This window comes from Cajanus cajan, chromosome 5, assembly GCF_000230855.2.
Source record: "Cajanus cajan strain Asha chromosome 5, NIPB_CcT2T_4, whole genome shotgun sequence".
NCBI lineage: Eukaryota > Viridiplantae > Streptophyta > Magnoliopsida > Fabales > Fabaceae > Cajanus > Cajanus cajan.
Window position 1 is genome coordinate 46,842,258 of NC_138521.1, and position 23,312 is coordinate 46,865,569.

The 23,312-nt window shown below is 37.5% G+C and overlaps 1 protein-coding gene across 1 annotated transcript; it reads right to left on the minus strand.

The window, feature by feature from the left end:
• Positions 1-21,811: 21,811 nt before the first annotated feature.
• LOC109811489 (uncharacterized) lies at positions 21,812-22,844 on the minus strand. The gene is made up of 2 exons (XM_083074475.1): positions 22,516-22,844; positions 21,812-22,259 (listed from the first exon to the last, which is right to left on the minus strand). Exons 1-2 carry the CDS (start codon positions 22,842-22,844, stop codon positions 21,812-21,814), a joined length of 777 nt encoding a protein of 258 aa, XP_082930601.1.
• Positions 22,845-23,312: the final 468 nt, after the last annotated feature.

Below are 23,312 nucleotides of genomic sequence, written 5' to 3' on the forward strand. Positions count from 1 at the left end.
GGGCTTTCGGCATTCGCGAAGGATGGTTGGACTCGTTTATTTGTTTAGAAAAGTGGATTGCTAGAATGACGTATTCTCAAACTGAGACCTTGTCAAACGAGCAATTTTATTAAATGATTCACCAATCCATATTAATCCCAAGCGGGACCCTCCATGGATTAGTGGTTTTCGCAAAAGGAGGGTTCGTGGAGTCGCCACCAATGTTTTACTCAAAACATTGGAAAAAGGGATAAGGCAATTGATTTTATAAATCAACTTTGGCCATTACAACCAGAGTTGGGTAAGGGAGTCGGTTACGCGTGGGGAAGGTGTTAGCACCCCACAGCGCCCCTTTCGGGTTCCCTATGACAGATTATTTCTAAAATAACAGTAAAATTACTAAATTACCCCTATTTATTATAAGCAATTATAAATTGACTATCTACATGATGACAGTTTAAATATGCACACAGAAAGCAGTAAAAGGAAGGATTTAAGAAGAAACCTCTTGAAGCGTGCTTTTATATATTGAGTAAAACTGGGAAGCTTTTTGGCGTTCCCTCGCTCTACAAGCTCGCTCGCTCCTTCCTAAAAACTTTTGACTATGGAAATCCGGAGGATTTCCCTTCGACTAGGTTCGAATCTCCAAGCTAAGTGCTCGGAATTCCAGAACTTCGTCGGATCGACTCCCAGAGAGATTTCTAGGGCAGAACACTGCTCAAAAACCCCAGAATACTCAAGGAGGGAGTCAAAACTGAGTGAAAAAGTGTGGAATGACGTCCAATTGACGTCATATTTATAGGGAATAGGCGCAGTACGGCCTACAGGGCCAATACGGCCGTATTGAAATTTTTGAACTTCAATACGGTCGTATTGGAGTTCAATACGGTCGTATTGAAAGTCAGAAATTTCAATACGCCCGTATTGAGTTCGCAGCGGTCGTATTGAAGTGTCAATACGGTCGTATTGACTTCAGTACGACCGTATTGAAGTGTCAATACGGTCGTATTGACTTCAGTACGACCGTATTGAAGTTTCAGAAACTTCAATACGCCGTATTGAGTTTCGCTGCGGCCGTATTGAAGCTTCAATACGGCCGTATTAAGTTCAGTACGGCCGTATTGGGCTTTTTCCCTCCACTTCCTTATTTTGAGCTATTCTAAGACCTCTAGACCTACAGAGAACCCTCCTAGGGCCTTCGAGGAGTCCTTCTGGCTGATTATCCTTCAGTCTTCGAGAGTCTTTAAGCTTTATTTCCGACCCGGACAATTTTAGGGGTCTACAGCTGCCCCCCCTTTACTTAGTCGGACGGCCTTTTGGTGTATCGGCTGACAAGTAAAGGAGTTGACCCAATTGTCCGGGTATTGTGCCGACCTTCTGACTTGTAGCGTCTTCCGGTGGAAAAATGTTGAGTAGCCTCTCCAGGTGGGTGCATACCTCGGCGCTTCTGACATCCTCGGTAGCTGAGTTTACCTTCTCCAAGGTCAACTTCACTCGACGCCCGAGCCGGAAGTTAGACATCAACGCGCCTCTGATGACGCTGATGGTTGAGTACCGCCTCTCCAGGCTTAGCTTCACTCTTTGTTCGAGCCGGAAGCTAAGTATCCTTGTGACGACGGTGAGCAGTGTGAGTTTTGCCTCTCCAGGCCTTACTTTGCTTGTTGCCTAAGCTGGAAGCTGTAAGTACCGTCTCTCCAGGCTTAACTTCACTCTTTGTTCGAGCTGGAAGCTAAGTACCCTTGTGACAACGGTAAGCAGTGTGAGTTTTGCCTCTCCAGGCCTTGCTTTGCTTGTTGCCCAAGCTGGAAGCTGTAAGTACCGTCTCTCCAGGCTTAACTTCACTCTTTGTTCGAGCCGGAAGCTAAATACCCTTGTGACAACGGTAAGCGGTGAGTACCCCTTTTCCAGAGATAGCTTCGCTCATTGCCCGAGCCGGAAGCTGCATACCTCCGTGTTTGTGACGACGGGGTAGCGTGAATATCTCCTTTCCAGGGATTCGTGATGATTTCGTCTCCACAGTCCACGATGCTGCTTCGACGGTTGTTTTTTGATTTTGTGCCACTAAGGGCTGGATAACGCAGGGATCCGTCTAGGGGATGTGCAGTTACTCATAGGTTCTTGTGTCCCAACTTTCCATTGCGTAGTTGGTTCCCACTGGGGAATTTCTGATTCCTTTGGGTGCAGACACAAAGATGCTCTTTCTGATGTGAGCGGTGCCTTATGATTGGCTGACGTCCTTTCGACGTTGGTGGAGTATCCCGGTTATCCTTGTTCGGGTGTCTCTTTTGGTTTTCTGATTTTGCTGCCTCTGTGTAGGCTGTTATCCGCTGGGGATTCTGGATGTTGATTTTGTCTCCACAGTCCACGATGCTGCTTCGACGATTGTTTTTTGATTTTTGTGCCACTGAGGGCTGGATAACGCAGGGATCCGTCTAGGGGATGTGCAGTCATTCACAGGTTCCTGTGCCCCAACTTGCATTGCATTGTTGGTACCCTTGGGGAATTTCTGACTCCTTGGGGTATTGACACAGATGCTCTTTCTCTCTGAGTTTGAGCGATGCCTTATGTTTGGCTGACGTCCTTTCGACGTTGGTGGAGTATCCCGGTTATCCTTGTTCGGGTGTCTCTTTTGGATTTTCTGGTTTTGTAGCCTCTGTGTAGGCTGTTATCCGCTAGGGATGTTGACATGTTGATTTTTTGACTGGCCTCTTCTGTTAGGCAGATAGTCTTGATGTTCGATGTTTTGGCGGGATGCCAAATTCCGCTTGGGGAATTTTATTAATCTTTTTGATTTTCTTCCCCTTTTGTGGGGATGCCTCTCGGATAGGCGATCATCCACTGGGGATTGATGTTGATTGGCCTCTTTTGTTAGGCAGATCATCTTGACGTTCATTTGTTAGGCTGAGAGCCAAATTCCACTTGGGGAATAGTTTATTGGTCTTCCTTTTGAAGAGATGCTTCTTTAGTAGGCGATTGGGGATTTGAAGTTTTTATTCATCCCAGAGTATTATTTAGAAAGCCTCTTCAGGCTTAGCTTCACTCATCGCTTTTGAGTTGGAAAGCTATCCTCCATTGGGGAAGTTTAAAGTCCTTAGACATTTTTCTTGGATGATCAGGCCTCCTTTGGGGATTTCGCTGATCGCATTTTGATAGCTTTCACTGGGGAATTTGGCCCGTGAGTGTAAGCTTGAGATATCTCTGGGGAATCGAGCCTTTCTAGGCTCAACTATTCTGAAGGAAGAGTATTGTTTCTGCGAGCCTCTCCAGGCTCAATTATTCTGAGGGAGTATTCTTTCTGCGAGCCTCTCCAGGCTCAATTATTCTGAAGGAGTATTATTTCTGCGAGCCTCTCCAGGCTCAATTATTCTGAAGGGAGTATTCTTTCTGCGAGCCTCTCCAGGCTCAATTATTCTGAGGGAGTATTCTTTCTGCGAGCCTCTCCAGGCTCAGTTATTCTGAAGGGAGTATTCTTTCTGCGAGCCTCTCCAGGCTCGATTATCCTGAAGGAGTATTATTTCTGCGAGCCTCTCCAGGCTCAATTATTCTGAAGGGAGTATTCTTTCTACGAGCCTCTCCAGGCTCGATTATTCTGAAGGAGTATTATTTCTGCGAGCCTCTCCAGGCTCAATTATTCTGAAGGGAGTATTCTTTCTGCGAGCCTCTCCAGGCTCGATTATTCTGTCTGATCGGGAGAGTATTATTTAGGAAGCCTCTACAGGCTTAGCCTCACTCAATGCCTGAGTCGGAGAGCTACTTTCCACTGAGGAAGTCCGAAGTCCTTTGACTTGGATATATTACTTGGATGATCGTACTTCCTTTGGGAGATTTTGACGATCTTGCTTTGAAAGCTCTTGTTGGATATTGGCTTCATGAGCTGAGGTTCCCTTTGGGGAGTATTATTTCTGCGAGCCTCTCCAGGCTCGATTATTCTTTGATGTGGAGTATTATTTTGGCGAGCCTCTCCAGGCTCAATTATTCTGAATGAGTATTGTTTCGGCAAGCCTCTCCAGGCTCAGTTATTTCTGAGAGAGTATTATTTCAGTAAGCCTCTCCAGGCTCAGTTATTCTGATGAGAGTATTATTTCAGCAAGCCTCTCCAGGCTCAATTGTTCTGAAAGATGTGAAATCTTTGTCTTTTTTTTTTTTTTTTGTCGACTTTTGACTTTTTCTGTATGTTTGCCTTTTTTGTCATTTTTTGGCTTTTTCTGTATTTTTGCCTTTTTTGTCATTTTTTGGCTTTTTCTGTATTTTTGCCTTTTCTGTTGTTTTTCGGCTTTTTCTGTACAGAAATGTCTCAGTTATTATGAGAGAGTATTATTTCGGCGAGCCTCTCCAGGCTCAATTATTCTGTATGAGTATTGTTTCGGCAAGCCTCTCCAGGCTCAGTTATTCTGTATGACGCTGTTGATTTTCTGAATCTTTGCATTTTGTTTGCTGCTGTCATACACAAGCAATTTTTCTATTTTTTCTATTTTATGCAATTGCCTCATGATGAGGTCTTTGAATGTGCAATTAATTGTGCGCGATGCACAAAATGCAAGTTTAATTTATTTTATTTTTGGAAAAATGAATGGCTTCCCCTATCCTCTTCTTCTTGGAGGAATTTTGTCATTGATGTGAGGGAGGATCTCTGTTATTGCCAATACGGCCGTTATTCATTTTAGTATGCCCGTATTGAATTGAAAATTTGTTCATAACCCTAATTTTGGTACGGGCATACTGAACATGATACGGGCGTATTGTTTTTCTGAAGTTTATATATATATATATTTTTTGTTTTTTTCAATAAACAGAGAATAAGTGATCTTCCAGTACACCTATCATCTGTATGCATGTATGCAGTATGATGCACCTAATTCTATTTGATTCTTTTTTCAAAAGAATTAACCGATGCGTTTTTGTGTTTGGATTTTGCCATTCCTCCAGACGGACTGTGCACTGCCGACTTCTGTAACCGAGGAATGATGCGTATTATTTTTGAGATTTGGTGTTATCAACCAAATGATCCTTCCCTTTCTTTAGAAGATGTGTCAACCCTCCTATTGACCACTATATCTCCATGTTTCCACTAGATTATTCAAAAATCGTTGGGACAAGAGAGAAAAGAAGGAAAGGATATATTTTCAAAAGTTTGTGTTTTAGAGGGGATTATTTTATTTTTGAAAAATTGTTTTTTGTAAGAATGGCTGGCCATGGTAGGCTTATGTGTTTAGGCTTGTTCGATTAAACACTTATGAGTTTAAGCACATCTTTGTTATTAATGATTGTGTTTTGACAACTTGGATAGCTTTTCTTGAGCCCCTTGTTGAATTCAATTGATGGTACCATCATGGATTTATTTTGTTTTTTTCTTTTTTTGACGGCCCTAACTTTTGCCTAAAACACCCATTTGTGATGTCTTAGCGGGCTTTTGTTTTTGTTCATTATTTTGTAACCCTAATTTTTGCCTAGGTCACCCTTTTCGTGGGATTCCTAGCGGGTTTTTGTCTTCGTTTTGTAACCCTAACTTTTGCCTAGGTCACCCTTTTGTGGGATTCCTAGCGGGTCTTTTGCTCTTATTTTTGCGCAGTCCCCTTTTTGGGTTTCCTGCCGAGCTTATTATCTTTAGGATTTCTTTATCCATGATGGCACTTATTGAGGCCAAGAAAAGGTGCTCCAAGTTGACACACACACTTCCACATAAATGATGTGGGTTTATTATTATTAAGATGATTTTAACCTCATTCATGTTTATTCAAACAGGGTTAAAATAATGTGGTCTAGAATTTTATTGCAAGCGAGAAAAGAAGCAATAAAGAATTAATGAAGAATGATTTTATTATAATCATAATGGAAACATGTGCCCTATCAAGGCTCGGGGGTCGGGCTGTCCCCGAGGAGTGATCTCTAATAGTCACTGAATTTACACATCCCTATTAGAAGGAAAAGAACACTTTGACGACGACGACCGGCCTTGACGCTTGTGAACCGGCCTTCCTAAAGATCTGGCTTAAAGAACGTCGAGAAGGATCTTGGTTTCTCTTCGTCCTTTGATCTTTATAAGGGTTGTATCCTAACCCTTGTTTCCCCGGATTATCCTTGATAATGGGTAGCTCCGGGATTCCTTGGGAGTCCTTGCCTAATCCTTGTCCTGGCAAGTATCCGTTCTTTGTGAGCATATGAGCTACCTTCTTCATTTCTCGGGGAAACGTTTCGACATTGGCGATTTCCAATGCTTGGAAGGCGGTTTCTAAAGCTTCCTCCGTTGCATCCACGTAAGGTATGGTGGATGGCTAACTGATGAGTATATCATCTTCAGCTTGTACAGTCACCAGCTTGTCACCCACAATGAATTTGACTTTCTGGTGGAGCGTAGAAGGTACAGCTTTCGCATCATGAATCCAAGGTCGGCCGAGGAGACAGCTGTATGCGGGAGTAATGTCCATCACTTGGAATTCGACATTAAAGATAGTGGGTCCAATTTGGATTGGAAGATTGATCTCTCCCACTACTTCTCTTTTAGATCCATCGAAGGTTCGAACGATCATGTTGCTCGGGCGCATTTGGACTCCCTTGATTGCCAATTGCTTGAGCGTTCTTTTTGGCATCACATTCAAGGAAGATCCATTATCTACCAAGACTTTAGCGATGTGATACTCCTTGCACTTTATAGAGATGTGCAAGGGCTTGTTGTGGTTTGATCCCTCGGCGGGGATTTCTTCATCGATGAAGGTGAGGTGGTCATTAGCCTTGATGTGACTAACAATCCCCTCAAACTCGTCTTGGGAGATAGTGTGCGACACATATGCCTCGTTCAAGACTTTCGACAGAGCTTGCCGATGCGGTTCGGAACTTAGGATCAACGACAACAGCGTAATCTTTGCTGGCGTCCTATGAAGTTGATCCACGATGGAATACTCGCTCTGTCGGATAAACTTTAACAGCTCATCAGTCTCCTCCTCGGATTCTTTATTTTCCTCGGTTTTATCCTTTTCTTTTTTTTCTTTATTCTTGGGGGCTTTATCATGAAGATCATCGGGAGTGTAGATCCTGCCACTCCTAGTCATGCCCCCAAGTCCTGCGATGTTGGAGATATCGCTGTCGGCAGAAGAGTGGATGTCGTATATCCACGGCACAGCCTTATTTGATTCGTAGGGGAAAGGCCTTGGAGCGGTGATCCTTAATGGTGTCGGACCTTCCCCTTTATTCGTCTTGATTACCAACAACGGAGTTGATGTGCGCTTGCTTGGCGCGGTTGTTGGCTTACACTTGATGACGAACGGCGTGCGATCCATTTTTGAACATACGCATCGATTTAATCCTTTCTTTTTATTTATGTTTATTACTGAATTACTAGGAGAGATGTATGAATGACTCCTAGATCTCTCCATGATCTATATGCATGATATGAGATGATGAGTTTGAATATGCATGCATAGTGTTTATTCAACTAAGCATTATCATGTTTTTAGGATGTTCCTAAGATGATGCATGATATTGCTTGGTTTGGATAAATAACCCTTTTTTCTTTTTTGGGTATTTTGTATTTTTTGTATTTATTTTTTGGGTGAAAAGGGAAACTACCTATATGAATGTGATGAAGGTAGATGTTAACACCATGTAATGGAAGATTCTTATTCCCATTTATTCTTATTTAAAAAAAAGGAATGTTGTATGTTTAAATAATGCAATGTATGCTCATACAATGTCACATAATCAATGCGCAAACAATTCACTCATCCACGAACAGTCACGAGCGAATCACGAGGTAGGGGTCTCCTGCAGAAAAGTGCATATTCAAGGAGGATCTAACTGTTCTCACTTGGTCAAAGGCCCCCAAGGTGCCCCCATTATAGGGACCCAATTCCTCTCGTCGTAGGTCGATGGAAAGTTCCAACGCACCGTCGGACTCAAGTTCATGGTTATCACCTTGAGTGATGTTTTCCGACAACGGTCTACGGGCACCTATAGACCCATTCGACAACCGGCCGTACTAACATCCACTCCCTATGGTTAATCACTCATGCCCCCGGGTATAGAGGGAACTGTTGTGTGCAAAGGTTTGTGTACAGTTTTTATTTCAAACAATTGCGTAAATTTAAAAATACAACAGTTATTAAAGCCAAATAGATAAACATGTTATCATACAAGTGAGGGGTAATAAAGTAATTTTAACTATTATTTGTTAAAAATAATCTGTCACTAAATGGGACTGACTCTCAAGGCTTCCCCAGCGGAGTCGCCATCTGTCGCCACCGGCCCGAAACGGGCTTTCGGCATTCGCGAAGGATGGTTGGACTCGTTTATTTGTTTAGAAAAGTGGATTGCTAGAATGACGTATTCTCAAACTGAGACCTTGTCAAACGAGCAATTTTATTAAATGATTCACCAATCCATATTAATCCCAAGCGGGACCCTCCATGGATTAGTGGTTTTCGCAAAAGGAGGGTTCGTGGAGTCGCCACCAATGTTTTACTCAAAACATTGGAAAAAGGGATAAGGCAATTGATTTTATAAATCAACTTTGGCCATTACAACCAGAGTTGGGTAAGGGAGTCGGTTACGCGTGGGGAAGGTGTTAGCACCCCACAGCGCCCCTTTCGGGTTCCCTATGACAGATTATTTCTAAAATAACAGTAAAATTACTAAATTACCCCTATTTATTATAAGCAATTATAAATTGACTATCTACATGATGACAGTTTAAATATGCACACAGAAAGCAGTAAAAGGAAGGATTTAAGAAGAAACCTCTTGAAGCGTGCTTTTATATATTGAGTAAAACTGGGAAGCTTTTTGGCGTTCCCTCGCTCTACAAGCTCGCTCGCTCCTTCCTAAAAACTTTTGACTATGGAAATCCGGAGGATTTCCCTTCGACTAGGTTCGAATCTCCAAGCTAAGTGCTCGGAATTCCAGAACTTCGTCGGATCGACTCCCAGAGAGATTTCTAGGGCAGAACACTGCTCAAAAACCCCAGAATACTCAAGGAGGGAGTCAAAACTGAGTGAAAAAGTGTGGAATGACGTCCAATTGACGTCATATTTATAGGGAATAGGCGCAGTACGGCCTACAGGGCCAATACGGCCGTATTGAAATTTTTGAACTTCAATACGGTCGTATTGGAGTTCAATACGGTCGTATTGAAAGTCAGAAATTTCAATACGCCCGTATTGAGTTCGCAGCGGTCGTATTGAAGTGTCAATACGGTCGTATTGACTTCAGTACGACCGTATTGAAGTGTCAATACGGTCGTATTGACTTCAGTACGACCGTATTGAAGTTTCAGAAACTTCAATACGCCGTATTGAGTTTCGCTGCGGCCGTATTGAAGCTTCAATACGGCCGTATTAAGTTCAGTACGGCCGTATTGGGCTTTTTCCCTCCACTTCCTTATTTTGAGCTATTCTAAGACCTCTAGACCTACAGAGAACCCTCCTAGGGCCTTCGAGGAGTCCTTCTGGCTGATTATCCTTCAGTCTTCGAGAGTCTTCAAGCTTTATTTCCGACCCGGACAATTTTAGGGGTCTACAGCAGAAACCCACTACAAGAAACCTTAACACTTGAGAAACCCTTCTCAAGATTTTACAAGTATTCACACAGAATAAAGGAATGAATTCACCTGGAATTCTTTGACACAAATCTTAATCTTCCCCTTTCAAGAATGATATGATGATGATGATCTCCTTTCAATGTTTTTCATAAACGTTTCTCTTCTTGGATTCACAAAGAAAAATCTCCAAGATGTCACAAAGACTCCACCAAAACGTTTTTCTCAATTTGATTATCAGTTCTAACTCATGTCTGAAGTTTCTCAAAGTTCAAACTATTTATAAAAGACTCAGACGCAGATAATCAATTATTTTAAAGAATAATCGATTATTTTGTTCTTCAGGTTTTCTGGAAATCAACCAAGAACAATATAATCGATTATTTTGCTGGATAATCGATTATTCCAGATAGTTATTTCTGGGATAATCGATTATTTTGGCAAATAATCGATTATTGTAGTAAGGCATCCCATTTTTCCTGTTGCTGGAATAATCGATTATATTTAACGATAATCGATTATTTTGAGTTAGTTTTCAAAACTTCGTTTTAAGTCTCAAAATAACTTTCCAACCTTTTCACTCATCATCATATACTCTCTACTTAGCTTTAGATATAGATTTGCTTATGCACAAAGCATACTATAAGCACAAAGCATACTAAGCACACACAACATAAAAACTCATTCAAAACACTTTTTTTTCTAAACTCTATTACATAGCTCTTATCACATAATATTTTCTTGACTTCGTCTGACTTTGTTTTTGTGCTTCCAAGTTGTTTGTTGTACACACACACGTTGTGATCATCAAAACTCTTTTATGCTTCAAGCTCCTCTAAGCTCAACAATCTCCCCCTTTTTGATGATGACAACCCATGACTCAAATCATGTCAATCCAATGTTATTGTGCTCCATCAACCATTGTGCCTTGAATTTCAACATACACAAAACCTGCACAATACACACACAACAAGCACAATACCTGCAAAAATAACAACTAACCACACAACTACCTTTTCTCCCCCTTTGGCATTATGAAAAACAAATCAAGCTATGTATCACAATATCCAAGTCAGAATTATTGATTCAGCAATCCAAACTCATTCAATTCTAAACAATCATAGAACAGAGTATCATATACATCAACCATGATACCATCAACTATGAATCAATTATGACAATCATTTATACTCAAAACAGAGTATTGTAATCAGCCATCAACCAAGGCTCAATTTGCTCATCAAATTTTAAAACAGAGCATTCACACATGCTCTCAAAACCAGAGCATTTTTGCATCAGTTAAGCAAAATAGAATTATGATACCATATTCAAAACAACAAATCAGCAAAATAAAGTCCAAATTTCATCATAATTTAATTGTTCAACACCAGAAAACATTAAAATGTTCAGAAATTGAAAACATTACAACCAAATCGAAATTAATTGTTCAAAAACAGAATTAAAATCCTAATTAAAACTAATTATCAAACATCAAAATAGTAATCAATCTTCATCCTCCGGTATGCCAAGATGAGTCTTGAGCAGCCTTACTTCATGATCAAGATCATCAAATCTGTCTAGAATACCAGAAAATAAAGATTCATGTCTCCTTGACATTTCCATTACCGCATCCAGCTTGTTTATCATGATTTGCTCAAATGGTGAAAATGGTTTTGGCTCCGCTTCAGTCTCCCTGCTAGGTTCAGCTTCCACCTGTGGTGGCTGATCCTCATCATGAGACGGAACACCGTCTTCATCAGTTCCCTGCTCCGGAGTAGGGGGTACATCGCCTTTGAACACCCATTTGTCTTCTTGTTTAAGCATTCCCATGTGATGTAAAGAAGACTTCTCTATTTTGTTCGAAGCATGTAAAACAATTTTCCTTTCCCCAGATAAATCCACACCAGCAATCTCAAAAATCTTGGACAATAACAAAGCATACGGAATCGGACCATCTTCCTTCCGCCTAGCTTTCCATATACAATCATTTACGATCGATACCCAATCGATCTTGATTTTATTTTTAATAACATGCATTAACAGAATTTCATCCCGTGACATTTGAGCATGATTATGTAATCTAGGTTTCAACATCCAAGCAATTATGAAAGAAATTAAACGGGAATTCTTTTTCATACCTCCCGCCAGAAACTTCTCATAGTTGGTGTTCACGGGGTTCCTTTGACAATCCCGGAAGGTAATCAACTCTTCAAAATCCCCAAAATTGAAAGGTTGGGGTTTCTCCCGTCCAGTTCCGCTTAGCCCCGCAGCAGCCTTTAACATTGGCCCATCCAACTTAATCAGCTTTCCTTTCACCATCGATTGCATGATGCCGTCGTTACTCGAGGCGAAACAGAGAAACAACCTGATTAACTCAGGATAGTAGGGACCCTCCATTTCCAAAAACTTGCCCAGTTCTTGGTGTTCTAGAAGGGTTGGAAAACTAAAACCTTCGTTCTTAAACCATTCAAGTTTAAGAGTCTTCGGAGGAATGATTCTCCGCCCGGCATACCACTCAAAATAGTACTCTTGAGCCTTCTCATCAGCAAACCATTTCGTAATCAGTTGCCCAGAAGGTAGAGGACGTTTGCTCCCCCTCACTTCAAGCTTCTTTGGTCTCTTTGATGAAGATGCCATGAGTGGGTATTGAAGGAGATGAAGAAAATGAGAGGTTTGAGAGGGTTTGAGATAGTTAGGGTTTATGGGTTGAGAGAAAATGAGAGAATGAGAGAAGTGAAGTTGTGAGAAATGTTTTTATGCCCTAGCACATTCTGAGTTTAAGAGTAATGGGTGGTTTTAAGAGTTGGCGCCTAGATAACCGTTCAAAACGCTTCAGGAATTTTAAAAATCGCCCAGATAATCGATTATTTATGCAAATAATCGATTATTTGCATCAGCAAAATCCCTTAAAAATGCAATCTGATATGGATAATCGATTATTTTCAAGATAATCGATTATTACAGAGGGTATTTTCTCCTAACACAGCCCAGATAATCGATTATTTACAGAATAATCGATTATTCCAGTGGCCTTTCAGATTCCACTACTCAGATAATCGATTATTACCCAAGATAATCGATTATTCCAGAGACTCTTGAGTTCCTTCTTACCATATAATCGATTATTTACAGAATAATCGATTATTCCAGTGGCTTTTTGAATTCTTCATGTTCCAAATAATCGATTAATACCCAAATAATCGATTATTTTCATGGGTTTACTTAAGATAATCGATTATATTTTAAGATAATCGATTATTCCAGAGAAGTTTTGTTTCTTAGAAATTTTAACACTTCAAATTACACCAAGTCTAATTTTCCACTTAAATACTAAACATCTCTAACTTTCACTCTCAAAGCCTAATCAATTCAAACATGATTCATTGATTATCCCTAATTCAATTCTTAATTGGTTGAATCTTTCCCTTGGTAGAGGTTTTGTAAAAATATCAGCTAGTTGTTTGCTAGTTTCCACAAACTCTACAACACAATCATTCCTTTGAACATGATCTCTCAAAAAGTGGTGTCTTATCTCAATATGTTTTGTTCTAGAGTGCAAAATTGGATTCTTGGTCAAATTTATTGCACTTGTATTGTCACACCTCAAAGGAATTTTGTTCAACTCAACTCCATAATCTCTTAATTGTTGTTTCATCCAAAGAATTTGAGCACAACAACTTCCAGCAGCTATATACTCAGCCTCAGCTGTACTTAAGGCAACACAAGCTTTCTTTTTGCTATGCCATGAAACAAGTGCACTACCTAGTAAGTGACAAGTTCCACTTGTGCTCTTTCTATCTAGTCTACACCCAGCATAGTCTGAATCTGAGTAGCCTATCAGACTTAGTGAGACTCCCTTTGGATACCACAACCCCACATTGGTTGTACCTTTCAAATACTTAAGGATTCTCTTCACACTCTTCATATGAGATTCTTTAGGATTAGCCTGAAATCTTGCACATAGGCACACAGCAAACATTATATCAGGCCTACTTGCTGTCAAGTACAAGAGTGATCCAATAATGCTCTATACTTTGAACTATCAACAGCAATTTCTTTCTCATCTAAGTCAAGATTGCAATTTTTTGATATAGGTGTGGCAGCCTCCTTGCACCCTTCCATACCAAACTTTTTCAGAAGTTCATTGCAATACTTGCTTTGACTTATGAATATTCCATCATGCATTTGTTTGATTTGCAAACCCAAAAAGAATGTGAGCTCTCCCATCATTGACATCTCAAATTCTCCTTGCATAGTTTTAGCAAATTCTTTACAAAGAGAAGTATTTGTGGATCCAAACACAATATCATCCACATATATTTGTACATACATTGTATCATTTTCAAACTTCTTGACAAACAATGTTTTATCCACCTTTCCTCTTTCATAGTCATTCTCAATCAAAAATTTTCTCAACCTGTCATACCATGATCTAGGAGCTTGCTTCAAGCCATAGAGTTCCTTTTTAAGCTTATACACATGATTAGGATTATTAAAGTCCACAAAGCCTGATGGTTGTTCAACATACACTTCCTCTTGTATTAACCCATTGAGGAAAGCACTTTTCACATCCATTTGATAAAGCTTGAAATTCTTTATAGAAGAATAAGCAAGAAGTAATCTAATGGCTTTTATCCTTGCTACAGGGGCGAAAGTCTCATCATAGTCAATTCCCTTTTCTTGATTATACCCCTTAGCCACTAATCTTGCCTTATTTCTTAGAATTATCCCAGATTCATCAAGCTTATTTCTAAAAACCCATTTGGTTCCAATAATAGGATAATCTTTTGGTAATGGCACTAAATCCCATACTTCATTTCTTTCAAACTGATTTAGTTCCTCTTGCATGGCCATTAACCAATGCTCATCTTTTAGTGCTTCATCAATGCTCTTAGGTTCAACTTGTGACACAAATGCCATAGTGTTGCAAATATTTTTAACAGCACTCCTAGTTGAAACTCCCTTACCAATATTTCCAATTATGTTATCTATTGTTAAGTCTCTAGAAGTCTTCCACTCTTTGGGCAATTGTTCACATGTTTCCCTAGCTTTCTCATGTGATTCACTCTCCTTAGACACTTCATTTGGTTCATTCTCCAATAGGGATTGATCAAGCAACTCATTTAAATCTTCAATTTCAGTTTGCCTTGTCTCTTGTCTATTAGACTCATCAAATACCACATGGACATATTCTTCTACAACTAGAGTTCTCTTATTATAGATCCTATAAGCTTTACTATTTGTAGAGTATCCTAGAAAAATTGCTTCATCAGCCTTTGCATCAAACTTTCCAAGTTGCTCTTTCCAATTATTCAGCACATAGCACTTACACCCAAACACTCTAAAATATGAAATGTTAGGCTTCCTTCCATTATATATTTCATAGGGTGTTTTCTTTAATATAGGCCGAATCAGAACTTTGTTTAAAACATGACAAGTTGTGTTAATAGCATCAGCCCAAAAATATTTTGGCAAGTTTGTTTCATTTAACATTGTCCTAGCAAGTTCTTCTAAGGACCTATTTTTCCTCTCAACAACCCCATTTTGTTGAGGTGTCCTAGGTGCTAAGAAATTATGGTTTATGCCATGTTCCTCACAGAATTTCTGAAACATCATGTTTTAAAACTCACCTCCATGGTCACTTCTTATAGAGGTAATGTTTGAACACTTCTCATTTTGAACAAGCTTGGCAAATTTTCTAAAGGCATTAAAAACATCATTTTTGTTTGCAAGAAACATAACCCATGTGTATCTTTAGTAGTCATCAACAATCACTAAGCCATAGTAATTTCCGCCTAAGCTCATGGTTCTTGAAGGACCAAACAAATCCATGTGAATTAATTGCAAAGGTCTAGTTGTGGAAATCTGATTTTTTCTTTTAAAGCTAGCCTTCACTTGCTTGCCCTTTTGACAAGCATCACATAGTTTGTCCTTACCAAACTTGAGTTTAGGTAGACCAATCACTAATTCTTTCCTACTAAGCTTATTCAAATGATCCATATGAATATGTGCAGCTCTCCTATGCCAAAGCCATATGTTTTCTTCTTGAGTTATTAAGCACTTAGTGTTTGAAATTGCTATAGAGTGTTCTAAGTCAAGCATGTATATATTGTCAATCCTTTTTCCTATGAATTTGATTTCTTTAGTCTTTTTATCACATATCAAGCAACATGTATTATCAAATTCAATTCTAAAACCTTTATCACTTAGTTGACTTATACTCAGCAAATTATGTTTCAAACCATCAACAAGCAGTACATTTTCAATCAATGTTTGAGAGGAGGAATTACCAACATTGCCATGGCCAAGAATTTTCCCTTTGTTGTTGTCACCATAGGTAACATACCCTTCATTCTTCAGTTTCAGACTTGAGAATTTTGAAGGATCCCCAGTCATATGCCTTGAGCAGCCACTATCAAGATACCAAAGTAGATTTTTGGCCCTCAAGCATTCCTACAACAAAGATTCAAAGAAAAAATTTAGGTACCCATGTGGAGGGTCCTTGTTGGTTAGTTCTCAGCCTTTGACTCTTTTCAACCCAAACCATCTCTCCATTTGGAACTCCATATTTTCTAGAATAGCAGTTCCTAATTGTATGGCCTCTTTTACAGCAATAAAAACAAGTTGTTTGTCTAGAGAAATTGCTTTTAAATTTTCTAAAGTTTTGATTTTTCACAAAAGCTTCTTTCTTTGACTTAAATGGCATGCTCATGCTTTGATTAAAACCAAGTCCACTCCTATCAAAAGCGTTTCTTTGTTTTCCCAAAAGAATGTTTAAGTTTGAATTTCCATTTGTGAACTTTGCAAGAGTGGATCTCAAATCATCATTTTCTTTTTCAAAAATTTTGCAATGTTCACAAGCATCTTTTGAGGAAGTGGAGTTTTCACAATGAGCTTCATTAAAGTTAAACATAGTTTGAAGATTTTCATGCTCACGTTTTAAATCCTCAAGCTCTTGTTCAGCTTTAATTAAGGCATTTTCATACCATTTCAGCTTGTTTTTCAACTTTGAATTTAAGGCTCCTAATTTTACAGCTTCTTCATGAATTTGTATAAAAGCTTCTTGGAGTTGATCATAGTCCGGATTGGATTCAAGGTCAGAATCACTTACAATTGTGTCTTGTTCAGTTCCAGCCATCAAGCACAAGTTATTCTCCTCACATTCGGATTCATCACTTGATGTGCTTGAGTCATTATGTTCCCAAGCAATGTAGGCTTTCTTCCCTTTTCCATTTCTCTTGCTTTTCTTATCCTCTTGTTGCTTCTTCAAGATATTTGGACACTCAACTTTCATGTGTCCCGGTTTTCCACATTCAAAGCAATTGAAGGAGGATGTGCTTGCTTCCTCTTTCTTGTTTGTCTTTTTATTGAATTTGTAGGGGGAATTCTTCTTTCTTCTTATGAATTTTCTGAACTTCTTCACCAGCAGATTGAAGTTCTCAGTTTCGGAATCATCGGAACTTGTTTCTTCGCACACCTCTTTTCTTTTGGCAGATTTCAGGGCTTTCAATTACACTCCTTTGCCTTTCTTATCTTTCTGCTCATGTTCATCAAATATGTGCAGCTTTTGCTCATGCTCTCTCAGCTTCCCAAAGAGAGTCGCTAATGTCAAGGAGGTCAAATCCTTTGATTCTTCAATGGCTGTCACCTTTGCTTGCCATGATCTGTCCAAGCATTGCAGCACTTTTAAATTCAGCTCTTCTTTCTCAAATTTCCTGCCAAGGTCAACAAGGTGATTTATCAAGTGTGTAAATCTCTTTTGAAAATCAGAAATAGATTCACCGTTTTGCATTCTAAACAGCTCATATTCTCTAATGAGAGTATGCTTTCTTGATCTCTTTACATCACTTGTTCCTTCATGAGTGACTTGCAAAGTATCCCACATTTCTTTAGCAGATATGCATTGTGAAATTCTAAAAAATTTATCAATAGACAATGCAGATGTTATGATGTTTTTGGCTCTCTTATCATGTTGGGCTCTTTTCTTTTCCTCATCACTACATTCACTCCAATGTTTTTCCTTTAGCTCATCACCATCTTTTTTCATAGGGATATAGGGTCCATTTTCTATAGCATCCCATACAGCAATATTACTAGCTTCAATGAAAATTCTCATCCTAATTTTCTAGTAGACATAGTTTTCACCATTGAAAACAGGAGGTCTATGAATAGACACACCCTCACCATAGGGTAGGTAGTTATTGGTCATTTTTGAAATCTTGAATAACTCTCAAGAACCTTGCTCTAGATACCAATTGTTAGAAAAGAATGGCATAATCCAAGAGGGGGGGTGAATTGTATTCTATGACCCTTTTAAAAATTATCAGAGTATTTAGGATCTTTATTTCACTAAAACTTTTCTAAGACTGAATTTTCAAATGAAGCTTCTTTAAAGACTTGTTATGGATGTATGAATGATATATGCTTTCTTGATTACAAAATAGTGAGGTTCAAATGTAATGCTCTATTTCAAATTAAACCATCAATATTCACACACACAAGTTAATCAAGAATTATCTTATTTAATATTCAATCAAGCAATTACTCAAAGTAAAAGATAAAGGTAGAAGAAGATTGCACAAGTCTTTTATACTGGTTCAGCCACTCCACATGTGACCTACATCCAGTCCTTAATCAACACCTGATTAAGATTTGTTCCACTATCTCAAGGAAGAAGGTTTACAAGCACACACACATGCATATACTTCAACACTAAAGATAACCACTTTCTTGACCCCAAGAAAGCACCCCTTGTAGAAACTCACTACAAGAAACCTTACCACTTGAGAAACCCTTCTCAAGATTTTACAAGTATTCACACAGAATAAAGGACCGAATTCACCTGGAATTCTTTGATACAAATCTTAATCTTCCCCTTTCAAGAATGATATGATGATGATGATCTCCTTTCAATGTTTTTCATAAACTTTTCTCTTCTTGGATTCACAAAGAAAACTCTCCAAGATGTCACAAAGACTCCACCAAAACGTTTTTCTCAATTTGATTATCAGTTCTAACTCATGTCTGAAGTTTCTCAAAGTTCAAACTATTTATAAAAGTCTCAGACGCAGATAATCGATTATTTTAAAGAATAATTGATTATTTTGTTCTTCAGTTTTTTTGGAAATCAACCAAGAACAATATAATCGATTATTTTGCTGGATAATCGATTATTCCAGAGAGTTGTTTCTGGGATAATCGATTATTTTGGCAAATAATCGATTATTGCAGCAAGGCATCCCATTTTTCCTGTAGCTGGAATAATCGATTATATTTAACGACAATTGATTATTTTGAGTTAGTTTTCAAAACTTCGTTTTAAGTCTCAAAATAACTTTCCAACCTTTTCACTCATCATCATATACTCTCTACTTAGCTTTAGATATAGATTTGCTTATGCACAAAGCATACTATAAGCACAAAGCATACTAAGCACACACAACATAAAAACTCATTCAAAACACTTTATTTTCTAAACTCTATTACATAGCTCTTATCATATAATATTTTCTTGACTTCGTCTGACTTTGTTTTTGTGCTTCCAAGTTGTTTGTTGTACACACACACGTTGTGATCATCAAAACTCTTTTATGCTTCAAGTTCCTCTAAGCTCAACACTATGTGTTCTAGCAGTTTGTGGAGATTACTGCATCGAAAAATGCCCAAAGATGAAAACATAAGTGCTAAGGTGTGATAATGGTGTTAATGTGTAGTATTTGTAAAGCAACTACCAAATCTTCAGCATATTTGTTTCTCCAATGTCCTTTCACTCAATATTTATGGTTGTGGTTCTAGAATATTATTCAACAATCTATTTATTTAGTGACTACACAAGGTTTTGTTGGTTTTTTAGGATAGAAATTGGAGTACCCAAGTTAAGGAGGTGTTGCTATCTGCATTGGTGCATGTTATTTGGTTGATTTGACTTAAAAGAAATAGTGTTCATTTCACAAATAAAGATTTCAATTTCCAATAATCTATCTCAATGATACTCTCTGTGGTGGCATTATTTAGCTTATTTACAAAAGGGCATATTTCACATCTTTGGAATGATGTTCGTGTATTGAAACAATTTCTAGCCACCATATGGCCTCCTAAACCTCTCATGGTAAATTAGGTTAATTGACACACTCCAACTTATGGGTTTTTGAAGTGTGATTTGGATGGTGGTGGTAGATGATCTCCCAAACTAGCTGCAAGTGGTGGTCTTTTACGAGATCACAGTGGAGCTTTTCTTAGTGGTTTTGTAGCTTTTATTGGTCTAAGGATGCTTGCTAAATTAGTAGCATTCATGTTGGCAATTGAATACGCATATGACGTTGAGTGGCATAACTTTTGGGAATGTTTAAATTTTTTCCTGGACCATACGCAACAAATGGCAGCATTGTCTTCAACATTGTTCCTACATGCGATTCTTTTCGTTTCACATTTATAGGGAGGGCAATACTTATGATGACAAGCTATGTCTTATGTGATTTATCATAAACTTAAGTTTATTTGGTGGGATCTACTTCCCAATTTTATTAGGGATGACTTTTTTCATAGTCATTGTGGATTGCCTTCACTTCATTTTTGTTGACATGTCAAAGGTTTTGGTCTAGTCCCCCATGATCTTTGTTATTTTTCTCATTTTTAATTTTATTGGGCGTTCTATAGATGATTGGTAGGCTAGGGGTGTCAACGTTGTTGGGATGTCTAGGTCCTATAGGGATGCTTTGCACTTCTAACCTTTTATTTAAAAAAAATTAATGTACCGAAGTATCAAATAGTTGCCAAAACTTATAAAACCTTGTAAACTTGATCTTTATATTAAGAACTTTTGATTTAAATATTGGATCATTAAAATTCATTGTAAATGATAAGTTATTAAGTAAAGTAACTTTATCAAGAGTTAACTTTTGAAGTAAGTGGATCCATAAGGGATCTAATAATCCAAGAATAAGTTTGGGTAGTGTTACTCCACTCAATAACTCATGCTTGACATTGAATTTTAACAATCTAACTATTAAATTGAAACTTCTTAATGAATAGATTTATATAACTTCTAAAACGATTGAGTAAAATATGAAGAAAAAAAATTACCTTGATGTGTGTGTATATTTTAAGCATTTTGATGTCACTTGATTAATTATTTTTCTTAGCGTTTTGACATTAATGCTCTTTTGTTTTTTTTTTTTTTTTTGCAAACTTAAACCTAAAAAGACTATAACTTCCAACAAAATGAGTTATATATTGAGATGTAATTTTTTACTTCGAAAAATTTTTATACAAAAGATGACTTGTATGTTTTGTAACCTCGATCTCCATAAATCATCTATGTGATAGAGTTTAAAAAGGTCAACGATCCATTCATCCTATTTACCTATATAAAGTAATCAATCTTACGTTTGGGGATAATTAAAACCGTGACTTGGGTTTTTCTTTGACCAAGAAATTCATTATAATGTAAACACTTACATAGTTAAAAATAAATATAACTATCAGATGAAAACATAGCTCATTACCTAAAACAAGAATATTTTTTAATCAAATTTAAACAAATTTACCCCAACTGGGAGTAATTTGAAACTGTTTAAGCATTTCTTCTCAGACATGGTCTTAATACTCTTAATTGTATACTACATTTAGAGGTTGGTTTGTTTGACAACTTACACTTCTTGGCACTTGAAAACTTGATGTCTATGAACTATTCTTCCAAATTTTGTCATTGATAATACTTTTCTAGAATTAGAAATTTTTGTCAACCTTCTTAATTATGTGGAATAATAAATTGAATGGAATGATGAGAGTAATATTTTTTTTGCAACAAGAGTGTCGTATTTAATAATATTTATATCAACATTCCGATATGAGTGAATCTTTGAATAGACAAATACTTATAACTAGGCACATTATGATGTGATTTTGCTTGTATCTTTGGAAATGTTGAATTTTCCTAACTTTAAGTTTTAGGACCTTTAATTGTATTTTAGTCCCTATTTTTAAAATATCCTTCTCAATCTATTTTATTTTCCTTTCATCTTTTTTATTTCTTAATCAGAAGGGATACAACCTTTTACAAGTATTTCTATTTTGTCCAAAATATCAAAGACCTATTTTAAAAATTCTAACAAAACCTCTTTGTTATCTCAACACTTAGAAAACTTTTCTAAGTGGTTCCAACAATAACATATATATAAAAAAGGCTAAAACACTTCAAAGACCAAAGAAAACAAACTCCTCTATATTTTTCTACATAAATGTGATAAATCACACTTATCTATTTAGATTCATTTATTCATCCAAGCATGATACACATATTGAGTCTCACTGATTTCGACCCAAGTGAAGCTCCAAATCAATTTCTTCATTAGCACTAGGAGTAACATCAATGGAAGTGTTTGCAATTGCATCACTTGTATGTGTTAGAAACTCATACATGTTGGTGTTTGTGTTAATATTGTTGCTAGTGCTAGCTTCTCCATTTGGTGGAGTCATAAGGAAAGCATTCATTGGGACAAGGGAAAAAAGTTGTTGGGATTGGTTGTTAACAAGCATAGGCATGGAGTTTGGGGCAAATGGATCAACAACCAGGTTCCAATCTATGGACACAGGATTAGGTGAGGAAGTGATGGAGGTCCTTCCCCTAAAGCCATGTGGGGATGATGGAGGTGGAATGTCTCGCAGAAAGTTAGCAGCATAGCTCTGAACTTGTTGAGGGGTTTTATTGGGCAAAAATTCATTGGCAATTCTGGTCCAACGTCGATTTCCATACCTGATTAGCCCCATCACGAATAACCTATGATCAAAATGAAAAATATTAATTAGTGTCCTATAAAAATGAAAGCAAGTAAAAAATAGTAACACAAATATATTCTTAATTACCTATGAAGCTATAATTTATTTCCCCATTACATTTTACCCAAAAGTATAAAAGAATAATGGAAATAGAAAGAAAAATAAAAGAGTATAAGAAAAATTAAATATATGTTAATATAAAATTAATTAGATTAAGTTTGAAGGAAACAAACTCATGCTCTCTTTGGGTCCAAAGCTCATTGAGTATAGCTCTATCAGGAGCCAAATACATATTTGGTTCATGTAATCTAACAATTTCATCTTGCATGTCAGGTTGGAACCTAGTAACAATTTGAGAAGGCTCATCGCTATGTCCAAAATTTGGCCATGGAGTAGCTATTTGTTGTTGGTTAGCTTGGCTCAAGTTGGGATTTATGCTAGAAATTAAGGGTAAAGGAGCATTCTCAAACTGAACTTGTCTAATAGAATTAAGGAATATAGATGCATTAGATGATCTGGGTGGTGATGAAGAAGAATTCATCATATCAATGATATCTGACATGATTGTTGAGAAATGGTGAGAGGGTCAAAGAAATTAACTAGGGGTGGAAATGGACACAAAAGGTAAAGGCTATTGGAATTGTGCTTGGAAAATGTATTGGAATAGGCAACTTGGTATAGCTTGATTTATAGCACTCAATTGTCATACTTCATTTGCCAAAATATCCCTAAAAGTCTCATTGTAAATATTATTTCTTTAAAAAAGATGTTTTATTCATTTATTACATTTCACATTTTTTTCTTTTTTTCTTTCTTTCTTAATTGCAAAATTTATTACACCACTTATTTTACAAATAATAATTATATTGTTGAAATACGTTTGCCTCCATGGGAGTACAATATATACAATATTATATAGGCTTAAATATGTTTTTTTTTAATTTAGTATCTCAAAAAAATTAAGAAACTTTATTTTTTTTTTATCTTTAATCCAAGTCCTTGCCCTTTTTTTATGCAATTCACTTAAAAA

Excerpts from the sequence above, each read along its gene's own strand:
- LOC109811489 (XM_083074475.1), bottom strand. The coding sequence starts at position 22,844 with ATGTCAGATATCATTGATATGATGAATTCTTCTTCATCACCACCCAGA. Across the intron at positions 22,260-22,515 it reads TGGACCCAAAGAGAGCATGA|GTATGGAAATCGACGTTGGA; the intron begins GTTTGTTTCCTT and ends GGGGCTAATCAG.